At 42.5% G+C, this 13,572-nt stretch overlaps 1 protein-coding gene across 1 annotated transcript in view; it reads right to left on the reverse strand.

The window, feature by feature from the left end:
• Window positions 1–207: 207 nt before the first annotated feature.
• The window catches only part of mtfr2 (mitochondrial fission regulator 2), a 42,075-nt gene continuing 28,710 nt past the window's right edge, over window positions 208–13,572 (reverse strand). The window contains exons 6-8 of the mRNA XM_038799418.1: window positions 12,202–12,481; window positions 11,940–12,120; window positions 208–831 (exon numbers count right to left, since the gene is read on the reverse strand). Coding sequence (XP_038655346.1) covers window positions 739–831; window positions 11,940–12,120; window positions 12,202–12,481 — 554 coding nt within the window. The 3' untranslated portion in view covers window positions 208–738. The remainder of the gene's footprint in view (window positions 832–11,939; window positions 12,121–12,201; window positions 12,482–13,572) is intronic.

The raw sequence follows: 13,572 nt of genomic DNA on the forward strand, positions 1-13,572 counted from the left end.
TTTACTTGGGTATCCAGATCAGCTTCAGTATCTTGTAGCTGTAATCCAGCCAGCAATTTTTTTTTTTAAAAATCTGTCTTCAAAGTGAATACTAAAATTAAAAGCTATTGCATGCATTATTGAATGGATTCCCCCCCAAAACTTCCAAGAATTACTAAAAGTAACTGATTTCTTCCGACCTCCAAAAAATACAGCTAACAAGTGAAGCAAGATATTTCAAATGTAATAAAGGTTCAAATGCAATGAGATGGATAGCATTTATAACTCATTTTTTCCTAAAAACAGTGAATGGTAAGGGAAACATTCATTACAGTTTGTTTGATGAACTACACCTTTACATGACTTGTCTTTGTTAACTGTAAACAGGACTGAAAAGCTAATCTCTAATACTTTCAGAATTTACAAACTCAATCCCAAGTTGAAAGAACCCTTAATTAAAATAATATTCAGCACCAGCAAAACATTCATATAAACTTACCAGAACTGTAACTTAATATTTTAAGTCTGCTTTTTAAAAAGAAATATGAATCCTTTAAAACGTTAAGAGCAGTTTCACAAATGGTTGAGAGACTAACAAAAGCTCAGATTTAAAATTTACAATATCTTGAGTTAGCTTTCTTGTATAAAAATAACATACCTTAGGTAGATAACTTACAAATGGAAATTATTGTAAATAAGTATGTTATCATTCTGTCCATTTATACTTGCACTATGGTCCCAATTCTTTTCCAGCAACAGTTAAGAATAGTTTCCAATATTTACATCAGCTGGTTTTAATATTTTACAAGTCTTCAAACTATTTGGTTTCCCGAGTTTCAGGTGTTGTCCAAACTAGAAAGGGAAAAAAATCAGTCACAAAACAAAGGGGAAAAGTTTTGGTATCATTAACTTCAAATGCTTTATGCTTAGAATCACTTTGTTTGCAACACAAAATAAACAATGTTGACTAGAAAAATGGATACTTATGTTGTTCCGCAAAGTTGTGGAAAACGGTAGGTAATCTGTCTAGTATCACTTCTGCAGTGTTCGAACAGTGCAATTTATTTAATTACACCATTATACTTTTGAAGGTTCGACTCAAAGCAGAAAATAGGAGGAAGAAAACAAAACACAAGAAAACATGCACAGTAAAAGATGATTCTACATTGCTTAGTTGTATTATCTTCAAAAGATAGATTTTTGATTAAAGGTATATAAATCAGCAACTAAAAAAGACAGGCATATAAAATGCACCAAGCTCATTTTTAAAACACAGGGAAATTCTACCCCCCCCCCCCCCCCCCTCTTCTCCCTGCCAGGGGTGTTTGAGGCATGGGGGGTGGCCAGCCCAGTGCCTTGCTGCCCACCCCATAATATGATAGGCAGCTAAGGCATCAGCCAGCCCACTTGCCCATAGGCCTACTGGGGTCTTAATTGGCCAATTGAGGGCCTAATTTCATCTCCACTGCCATAATATGGTGGGCAGTGGAAGGTGGATGAAAGTGGACCCACTGCTTTTTCACCGTCTGAGGCAAAAAAGTGGGAAGAAAGAGAAGAGGCCACTATCTCGTTTCAGGATGGGTGTGCCCTGTGAGCATCAGAGAAGCCTTTTCTCCCCTTTTTATTTCCCTCCACGTCTCCAAGACCCCACCCCCCCCCCCTCCCCCCTCCTTGGGTCCCCGATCCCTCCCTGCTCAAAAGGTCTTGATTTACTTTAATATAACATCCATGACACTTCATCTCAGGGACTCTCCTGTTGGCGCAGCAGCTTCTACTTTCTTGCGTCTGGCACTGCTGGGACTACTCGGCTGCCAGCCAATCTAACTGACCAGCAGCTTGAGGGGTAGAACTTTTTTTCTTGAAGGGCAGAGATTCTGCACTGACCTTGTTAAGGCCAAACGCAATGTACTATCGCCGCCTTGGGGCGGGGGGGGGGGGGGGGGGGTGCAATGCGCACCCCCCCCCCCCCCCCCCCCCCCCAATAAAAACCCAACCCAGCCATGTGAATATTAGGTTTCTCGGAAAATTAAATCACAATTTAGACCAGGGGTGGGCAAACTACGGCCCGCCAAAGGTCTTTATGCGGCCCACCAAGTCATTAAAAAAAAAATTTTTTTAATTTTTTTTTGTTAAGGTTAATGGGGGGGGGGGGCTGTTGGGTTACTTATTGGTATAGGGTGGATACGTTGACTTGAGTAGGGTGATTATTGCTCGGCACAACATCAAGGGCCGAAGAGCATGTTCTGTGCTGTACTGTTCTATGTTCGGTGTTCTGTATGAGGCACCCAGAATCATAACCGGGTGAAGTAATTATTTTACTTAATATACTATGCGGCCCTTTAAAATTGTGAATTTCTGAATGTGGCCCTTGCACGGAAAAGTTTGCCCACCCCTGATTTAGACTATCCATAAAGTAATTTATTGATCTAGAGTAAAATAAGTCCAATTTATCAATAACGTTAAATCCAGGTGATCTTAAAACAGACCATACTGTTCTGGTGTGCACATAGAAACATAGAAGCAGGAGGAGGCCATTCAGCCAATCAGCCCTGCTCTGCCATTCATTATGATCATGGCTGATCATCAAGTTCAATACCCTGATCCCGCCTTCCCCACATATGCCTTGATTACTTTCGCCCCAAAAGCTATATCTAATTCCTTCTTGAAATTACAGAATATTTTGGCCTCAACTGCTTTCTGTGCCAGCGAATTCCACTGATCCACCACTCCCTGGGTGAAGAAATGTCTTCTCACCTCAGTCCTAAAAGTTTTACCACTTATCCTCAAACTATGACTCCTAGTTCTGGGCTCCCCGATCAGGAACATTCTTTCTGAATCAACCCTGTCTAATCTGGTTAGAATTTTGTAACTTTCTATGAGATAAATCACCTCTCACTTTTCTAAACTCCAATTAATATAATCCTAACCGATTTAGTCTCCCCTCTTATGACAATCCCGCCATCCCAGGAATCAGCCTGGTAAACCTTCGCTGCACTCTCTCCATAGCCAGAACATCCCAAGATAAGTACACCAAAACTGGACACAATACTCCAGGTGTGGTCTCATCAATTCCCTATACAATTGCAGTAAAACATCTCTATTCCTATACTCAAATCCTCTCACTTTGAAGGTCAACATACCATTTGTCTTCTTTACTGCCTGCTGTACCTGTGTGCTTACTTTCAGCGACTGATGCACGAGGACACCAAGGTCTCACTGAGTATCCACCTCTCTCAATTTACACTCATTCAAATAATAATCTGCTTTCCTATTTTTGCTACCGAAGCGGATATCCTCACATTTATCCACATTATACTGCATCTGCCATGCATAAGCCCACTCACTCATCTTGTCCAAATCACGCTAAAGCATCTCTGCATCCTCCTCACAGCTCACCCTCCCACCCAACTTTGTATCATCTGCAAATATATAGATAATACATTTAGTTCCCTCGTCCAAATCATTAATATACAATGTGAACAGTTGGGGTCTGAGCACAGATCCCTGCGGTATCCCCACTGGTCACTGCCTGTCAATCAGAAAAATACCCATTTATTCCAACTTTTGCTTCCTGTCTGCTAACCAGCTTTTTATCGATCTCAAGACTACCTGTAAACCCATGCGCTTTAACTTTACATATTAATCTGCTATTTGAAAGCTTGTCGAAAGCCTTCTGAAAGACCAAACAAACCACATCCAGATTCTCCCCGGTCAACTCTGCTAGTTACATCTTCAAAGAATTCTAGTAAATTTGTCAAGCAAGATTTTCCTTCCGTAAATCCATGCTGCATTTGTCTGATTACATCACTGCTTTCCAAATGCTGTGCTATGAAATCCTTGATTTATTTTATTTTATTAAATAATTTTTATTGAAATTTTTACAAAATATAAGCATCTCAACTCTATTAACAAAACAAAAAAACAAGAGAACACCCAAACAACAAAAGGGAAAGAGATAACACCCGCCACATCCCACAAACCCATGTACACAGTTCTCCCTCCCACCGATCCAAACCCCCCCCCCCCCCCCCCCCCATCCCCGGGTTGCTGCTGCTGCCAGCCTATTTCCCTACCGTTCCGCCAGGAAGTCCAGGAAAGGCTACCACCACCTAAAGAACCCTTGTACTGATCCCCTCAGGGCAAATTTCACCTTCTCTAATTTAATGAACCCCGCCATATCATTGATCCAGGCCTTTATAAAATCCTTGATAATGGACTCCAACAACTTCCCTACGACTGACGTTAGGCTCACTGGTCTATAGTTCCCGATTTCTCTCTACATCCCTTTTTGAATAGCTGATTTAAATTCGCTACTCTCCTATCTGTAGGAACCATTGCAGAATCCAAAGAATTTTGAAAAATGACCACCAATGGATATCCTTTTTTTTAGGGCCACTTCATGAAGTACTCTGGGATGAAGATTATCAGGCCCTGGAAATTTGTCCGCCTTCAATCCCATTAATCTCCCCAAAACCATTTCTTTACTAATACGAATTTCCTTCAGCTCCTCACTAAAACATGTGCTTCTCAGAACTTCCAGTACATTTTCCATGTCTTCCTTTGTGAAGACAGAAGCAAAGTACGAATTTAGTTCCTCAGCCATTTCCTGTTCCCTGTTATGAAGCACAGTAGCATCGTGGTTAGCAGTTGCTTCACAGCTCCGGGGTCCCGGTTCGATTCCCGGCTTGGGTCACTGTCTGTGCGGTGTCTGCACGTTCTCCTCGTGTCTGCGTGGGTTTTCTCCGGGTACTCCGGTTTCCTCCCACAGTCCAAAGATGTGCGGGTTAGGTGGATTGGCCATGCTAAATTGCCCGTAGTGTCCAAAAAAGGTTAAGTGGGAGTTACTGGGTTGTGGGATAGGGTAGAGACGTGGGCTTGAGTAGGGTGCTCTTTGTAAGGGCCGGTGCAGACTCGATGGGCCAAATGGCCTTCTTCTGCACTGTAAATTCTATGAACTCCCCCGTTCTGACTGTAAGGAGCCAGCATTAGTTTTTAATCAATCTTTTTCTCTTTACACACCTATAGAAACTTTTAGAGTCAGTTTTTATGTTCTATTTTACTTACAAATTGTACTTTCCCCTTCTTAATCAATCCCATGGTCTGCCATTACTGAATTTTAAACTGTTCCCAATCCTCATGTCAGCACGATAGCACAGTGGATAGCACTGTAGCTTCACAGCTCCAGGGTCCCAGGTTCGATTCTCGGCTTGGGTTACCGTTTGTGTGGAGTCTGTACGTTCTACCCGTGTCTGCGTGGGTTTCCTCCAGGTGCTCCAGTTTCCTCCCACAAGTCCAGAAAGACATGCTGTTAGGTAATTTGGGCATTCTGAATTCTCCCTCAGTGTACCCGAACAGGCACCGGAATGTGGCAACTAGAGGCTTTTCACAGTAACTTCATTTCAGTGTTAATGTAAGCCTACATTATTATTATGTCTATTGCTTTTTCTTGCAAATTTATATGCCTCTGATTTGAATCTAATACTATATCTACTTTCCCTTGTAAGCCATAGTATGACCCGAGTTCCCTTTCTACTCTTGCGCCAAATAGGAATAAACAACTTTTGGAGTTCACTCATTCGGTCCTTAAATGTGTGTCATTGCCTGTCCGCTGTCTTTCCTTTCAGTAATATACAATCTTGTACACATTCTACTTGGCTGGTTCCAGCGTTTTCTCTTGCTCCAGTGGCATTAATTACAGGCATAATTTCAGCAAAACTAGAATACAGAAAATGTCTAGGATCCAACATATACCAATTAGATATATTCAATCAGTGCTCACTTTTACGAGTTTTTGTATTTCCCACTTGGATGTCAATCTCACTGTGCTGTTTCCCAGTATGCTGCAACTGACAAGTTCATAAAAGTAGCTTCCTAGTGCAAGGAAAGTCCAGGAAAAGGTGGAGGGGTAGCTCTGAGAAATGAGGATGACATTAGTTCAGTACTGAGAGAAGTCCTTCTTGAAAGAGCAAGATATAGAATAAATTTGGGTAGAGATAAGAAATAGTAACGGTCAGAGGTCACTTCTGGGATGACCTTATAGGACCCCTAATAGTAGTTACACAGTAGGACAGAGCATTCATAAAAAATAAATGGAGTGTGTAAGAAAGGTACCATGGTAATCATGGGTGACTTTAACCTGCAGGTAGATTGGAAAAATCAGATTGGCAAAGGTCACCTGGATAGAATAAAACAAAGAACAAAGAAAAATTACAGCACAGGAACAGGCCCTTCGGCCCTCCAAGCCTGCACCGATCCAGGTCCTCTATCTGAAACTGTCGCCTATTTTCTAAGGATCTGTATCCCTCTGCTCCCTGCCCATTCATGTACCTGTACATCTATTCATGTACATCTTAAATGGCGCGATCGTGCCCACCCCTACCACCTCCGCCAGCAATGCGTTCCAGGCACCCACCACCCTCTGCGTAAAGATCTTTCCACGCATATCTCCCTTAAACTTTTCCCCTCTCACCTTGAACTCATGACCCCTAGTAATTGAGTTCCCCACTCTGGGAGAAAGCTTCTTGCTATCCACCCTGTCTATACTTCTCATGATTTTATAGACCTCAATGAGGTCCCCCCTCAACCTCCTTCTTTCTCATGAAAATAATCCTAATCTACTTAACCTCTCTTCATAGCTAGCACCCTCCATACCAGGCAACATCCTGGTGAACCTCCTCTACACCTTCTCCAAAGCATCCACATCCTTTTGGTAATGTGGCAACCAGGATTGTACGCAGTATTCCAAATGTGGCCGAACCAAAGTCTTATACAACTGGAACATGACCTGCCAACTCTTGTACTCAATACCCCTTCCGATGAAGGAAAGCATGCCGCATGCCTTCTTGACCACTATCGACCTGCGCAGCCACCTTCAGGGTACAATGGACCTGAACACCCAGATCTCTCTGTACATCAATTTTCCCCAAGGCTTTTCCATTTACCGTATAGTTCGCTCTTGAATTGGATCTTCCAAAATGCATCACCTCGCATTTTCCCGGATTGAACTCCATCTGCCATTTCTCCGCCCAACTCTCCAATCTATCTATATTCTGCTGTATTTTCTGACAGTCCCCTTCACTATCTGCTACTCCACCAATCTTAGTGTCATCTGCAAACTTGCTAATCAGACCACCTATACCTTCCTCCAGATCATTTGAAAAAATGAAAATGAAAATCGCTTATTGTCACGAGTAGGCTTCAATGAAGTTACTGTGAAAAGCCCCTAGTCGCCACATTCCAGCGCCTGTCCGGGGAGGCTGGTACGGGAATCGAACCGTGCTGCTGGCCTGCTGTAAAAGCCAGCGATTTAGCCGAGTGAGCTAAACCAGCCCCATTTATGTATATCACAAACAACAGTGGTCCCAGCATTAGTCCCTGTGGAACACCACTGGTTACAGTTCTCCATTTTGAGAAACTCCTTTCCACTACTACTCTCTCTCTCCTGTTGCCCAGCCAGTTCTTTATCCATCTAGCTAGTACACCCTGGACCCCATGAGACTTCACTTTCTCCATCAGCCTACCATGGGGAACCTTATCAAATGCCTTACTGAAGTCCATGTATATGACATCTACAGCCCTTCCCTCATCAATCAACTTTGTCACTTCCTCAAAGAATTCTATCAAGTTGGTAAGACATGACCATCCCTGCACAAAACCATGTTGCCTATCACTGATAAGCCCATTTTCTTCCAAATGGGAATAGATCCTATCCCTCCGATCTTCTCCAGCAGCTTCCCTACCACTGACATCAGGCTCACCGGTCAATAATTACCTGGATTATCCCTGCTACCCTTCTTAAACAAGGGGACAACATTAGCAATTCTCCACTCCTCCGGTACCTCACCCGTGTTTAAGGATGCTGCAAAGATATCTGTTAAGGCCCCAGCTATTTCCTCTCACTTCCCTCAGTAACCTGGTATAGATCCCATCCGGACCTGGGGTCTTGTCCACCTTAATGCCTTTTAGAATACCCAACACATCCTCCCTCCTTATGCCGACTTGACCTAGAGTAATCAAACATCCATCCCTAGCCTCAACATCCGTCATGTCCCACTCCTCGGTGAATACCGATGCAAAGTACTCGTCAAGATTTTCACCCATTTTCTCTGACTCCACGCATAACTTTCTTCCTTTGTCCTTGAGTGGGCCAACCCTTTCTCTAGTTACCCTCTTGCTCCTTATATATGAATAAAAGGCTTTGGGATTTTCCTTAACTCTGTTGGCTAAAGATATTTCATGACCCCGTTTAGCCTTTTTGATTCCTCGTTTCAGATTGGTCCTACATTCCCGATATTCTTCCAAAGCTTCGTCTGTCTTCAGTCGCCTAGACCTTATGTGTGCTTCCTTTTTCCTCTTAGCTAGTCTCACAATTTCACCATCATCCATGGTTCCCTAATCTTGCCATTTCTTTTTTTTTTAAATAAATTTAGAATACCCAATTATTTTTCCAATTAAGGGGAAATTTAGCGTGGCCAATCCACCTAACCTGCACATCTTTGGGTTGTGGGGGTGAAACACACGCAAACACGGGGAGAATGTGCAAACTCCACACGGACAGTGACCCAGGGCCGGGATTCGAACCCAGGTCCTCAGCGCCGTATCTTGCCATTTCTATACCTCATGTTCACAGGGACATGTCTGTCCTGCACTCTAATTAACCTCCCAGATAACAGCTGCTCCCAATCCACATTCCCCAGCTCCTGCCGAATTTTGGTATAGTTGGCCTTCCCCCAATTTAGCATTCTTCCTTTAGGACCACTCTCGTCTTTGTCCATGAGTATTCTAAAACTTACGGAATTGTGATCACTATTCCCAAAGTAATCCCCAACTGAAACTTAACCACCTGACCGGGCTCATTCCCCAACACCAGGTCCAGTATGACCCCTTCCCAAGTTGAACTATTTACATACTGCTCTAGAAAACCCTCCTGGATGCTCCTTACAAATTCTGCTCCATCTAGACCTCTGACACTAAGTGTATCCCAGTCAATGTTGGGAAAATTAAAGTCTCCTATCACCACCACCCTGTTGCTCCTACATCTTTCCATAATCTGTTTACGTATTTTCAGGCAATTTCTTGGAGCAGTATGTTCTAGAGCCAACCAGGAAGCAGGCTATCCTAGAACTGGTGATATGCAATGAGACAAGATTAATGTGGTAAAGGAGCCTCTAGGTGACCGTGATCACAACATGATAGAATTTCATGTTCAGTTTGAGATGTTGGCCCATGACCCAAATTAAGGTAACTCTGGAAAGATAGCCTAAAACGCAGCACAAGAGTTCCAGGGGCAAACTTTTTTAAAATTTGATTTATTATTGTCACATGTATTAGTATACAGTGAAAAGTATTGTTTCTTGCATGTTGTACAAACAATGCATACCGTACATATGGAAGGAAGGAGAGGCTGCAGAATATAATGTTACAATTAGCAAGGTGTAGCGAAAAGATCAACTTAATACGAGGTAGGGCCATTCAAAAGTCTGATGGCAGGAGGGAAGAAGCTGTTCTTCAGTCGGTTGGTACGTGACCTCAAACTTTGGTATATTTTTCCTGATGGAAGATGGTGGAAGAGATATGTCCGGAGTGTGTGGGGTCCTTAATTATGCTGGCTGCCTTTCCGAGGCAGTGGGAATTGTAGACAGAGCAGCGGGAATTGTAGATAGAAGGAGATATTTAGTGACGCTCAGAAAAGATTTATCCCAGTGAGAAAGAAATACTCTGAGAAAAATGCATCAAACATGACTAAATAAAAAAAGTTAAAGATGGTATTAAATTGAAGAAGCACTGTACAAATCAGCAAAGATTAGTGGTAGATCAGAAGATTGGACTATTTTATGAACCAGCAAAGAAGACTAAAAAGATAATTAAGCGGTAGAAAGCAGAGTATGAGGAAAAGCTAGTTCTTATTGCCATATTGACTGACACCATCCCTCTCACTGACCACTTGTTCATTCTCTGGCAGATCCTCCTGCCCTTGGCGCAGTCTCATCCTGGCTGGCCTCCTCTCCTGCCTCCCAGGTGAATGTGTCAGAGGAGAGCTCCGAGCAAGACACAATCGATGCATCGCAGATATCATCGCCACCTTTCTCCAGTGCAGAGACACAGACCTCAGTGGGAAATGTTAGTGGTCAGGCTTCTGGGCCACATGGTGAGCACCACACAGCTGCTGATGAACATCAGGTGGAGGCAAGAACCCCCAGACGAGACAGCAGTCAGAGGTCTGTTAGATCGCTGGACCCATGCTGGGCCTCTTGTACACCCAGGGCTCATGGAGACATTAGGGTGTGGCCAAAACATTCAGTGGGAGATGCCAGTGACTTTTCTCCATGTCTGAAACAAACATTGGGCCCTTTGCAAATGTAAAAATGGAGCTGAATGCAGGTTTGAGGCTCCCTTCCCAATATTTGCCCTGAAGTGGTTCCTATCAAACCTTAATTATTTTTATAACCTTTCATTTTTCATTTCATTTCTTAGGGCAACAAAAAATAATTTAGTCATTAAGAAATCCAAAATCAAATCTGATGCTTTCTTTGCTAAATTCATATTACTATAAGAGAACTTCCAACAGAATTTTGCACCCGCAAAATGCTGAGGATGCTGGAACAGTAAATTCAAACAGAAATGCTGGGAATGCTCAGCAAGTCTGGCAGCATCTGTGGAGAAAGAAGCAGTTATCATTTCAAATTTCAACCGCTTCAACACCATAATCCCAGCCAAACTCATTTCAGAGCTCCAAAACCTAGGACTTGGCTCCCCACTCTGCAACTGGATCCTCGATTTTCTGACCAACAGACCACAATCAGTAAGAATGAACAACACTTCCACCACAATAGTCTTCAATACCAGGGCCCCGCAAGGCTGCGTACTTAGCCCCCTACTCTACTCCCTGTACACACATGACTGCGTGGCAAATTTTGGTTCCAACTCCCCATCTCCAAGTTTGCCGACAATACGACCATAGTGGGCCAGATCTCAAATAACGATGAGTCAGAATACAGGGGGGAGATAGAGAACAACAATCTATCCCACATGCCAGCAAAACTAGAGTTGGCCATTGACTTCAGGAAGCAAAGTACTGTACACACCCCTGTCAGCATCAACGGGGCCGAGGTGGAGATGGTTAGCAGTTTCAAATTCCATGGGGTGCACATCTCCAAAAATCTGTCCTGGTCCACCCACGTCGACGCTACCACCAAGAAAGCACAACAGTGCCTATACTTCCTCAGGAAACAAAGGAAATTCGGCATGCCCACATTAACCCTTACCAACTTTTACAGATACACCATTGAAAGCATCCCATCTGGCTGCATCACAGCCTGGTATGGCAACTGCTCGGCCCAGGATCGCAAGAAACTTCAGAGAGTTGTGAACACCGCCCAGTCCATCACACGAACCTGCCTCCCATCCATTGACTCCATTTACACCTCCCGCTGCCTGGGAAAGCGGGCAGCATAATCAAAGACCCCTCCCACCCGGCTTACTCACTCTTCCAACTTCTTCCATTGGGCAGGAGATACAAAGGGTCTGAGAACACGCACGAACAGACTCAAAAACAGCTTCTTCCCCGCTGTTACCAGACTCCTAAATGACCCTCTTATGGACTGACCTCATTAACACTGCACCCGGCATGCTTCATCCGATGCCGGTGCTTATGTAGTTACCTTGTATACCTTGCGTTGCCCTATTATGTATTTTCTTTGATTCCCTTTTCTTCCCATGTACTTAATGATCTGTTGAGCTGCTCGCAGAAAAATACTTTTCACTCTACTTCGGTACAAGTGACAATAAACAAATCCAATCCAATTTGTGACCTTACATCAAAATGTTACATTCCCTAGAACTTGCAGGTCAAATTACAGAATTCAACTGTTTCCTTTAACAACTTATACTATAAATATATTTTAAAACTTGGAAAACCATGCTTAGGAACTTAAATAGTTTGCTGCTTCACTTGAACATACCCTTGAAGTCTCTGGGCTTGACAACGGAGAAAATTCAAAGGGTTCATTTTCATTATCAGAAGATTCATTCATGTATCGGTGTGAAAACTTGCGTTTTAACGCATTAGCAATCAGTGCTGCTGGATCAGAAACTGATGCATTTATTGCTGGTTTCTTCCCCATGGGCGTTCCTCCAGGTGACCTTTGAAAATAAGAATGTTATTAAACAATGCTAAATCCTTCAAAAGTGTTCCAGTTCCTTGTTTAAAAGATCAAAATTTACCTAGCTACTACTCTTAATTTGACATTCTGCATGTCCTTTAATACATCCATCATGCTGACAGGCTTTGAGGAATTTTCAGTTGGCTTTGGTTTGATGGTCACATGACTAGAATTGCTTTTCATAGCTTGGCATTCTCTGGCAAGATCTCGAGCACTGTTCTCAGCAGTTGACATTGGTGGAGGTGGAGGTGGTGGTGGTGGAGCACACTTTGATGGACCATACAATGTACCAAATGGTGTGGATGTTAATTTTGGAGGAGGAACGGAGGCAACAGGAGTACCTAGAATAGGAAAGCCATTTAAACACAATTATGTTAAACTTAGCAGCAGCTAATAATTTTTAAAGATTGAAATACAATTCATAATGAGATTACTGTGATCAATTAGCTACTTAAAATGATGAAAATGAATATAAAACAGACAATAGAGAGCTAGATGTAGTACAGATTTCTGAACGAATCACTCAATCCAAATTTTAACATATCTTTATTGAGATTGATGGGATAAATTAATTCTACACATCAGCCTGTGCTGATTAGGTGGATTGGCCATGCTAAATTGCCCGTAGTGTAAGGTTAATGGGGGGATTGTTGGGTTACGTGGGTTTAAGTAGGGTGATCATTGCTCGGCACAACATCGAGGGCCGAAGGGCCTGTTCTGTGCTGTACTGTTCTAAGTCTAAGTCTAAGCCATTTCCTATTTATTCAGGTGTTCAAAAATGAAAAAGCAGGGAATTGCATTTTTTTTCTCTTCATGTTAAAATTGCTGGAATTGCTTTGAAAGATGCATTTTCTGTAAATCTTTATTTCTTAATGGGTTTTTAGTTAAAAAAATAGGTATTTTACCTATTGCACAAGAGGGATATAATATAAATGGGCTACTCAGCCCATTTAGTTTATCTATTCAACAGCCACAATCCTTTTTCTCATACCATTCAGCGACATAAATGGTTCCAGCTTTCACTTCTTCCATTTCTATGCAACTCATTCCACCTGCTCATTACCCATTGTGTGAAGAACACCTAACTGTGGCGTTTGCCAGTTTATTGTGTATTTTATATCTCAGACCAATGCGAAGATAATACACTAGATTCCATGTGTGTAGCGGCAAATTTATTTACAAGGGTTTCACAAAAGCCTGCAACTCAAAATGCCTATAAATGTTTCAGTTCTTGGATTCTAGCAGCTTCTGTGTTGTTTGTTTACTTTTCTGAACCATCACAGCAGCTTAACTAGTCAAGCATAGACAGCATAGAACATTATCAAAAACACAATGCTACACTGACATCAGTCCTAAATTTACTTTTTATTAATTTGGGCCAATATCCTTTTCTTAACTCACAGTAGTGTTGCAGAATTACCTTTTGTACTTC

Source organism: Scyliorhinus canicula, chromosome 6 (assembly GCF_902713615.1).
Source record: "Scyliorhinus canicula chromosome 6, sScyCan1.1, whole genome shotgun sequence".
Taxonomy (NCBI): Eukaryota; Metazoa; Chordata; class Chondrichthyes; order Carcharhiniformes; family Scyliorhinidae; genus Scyliorhinus; species Scyliorhinus canicula.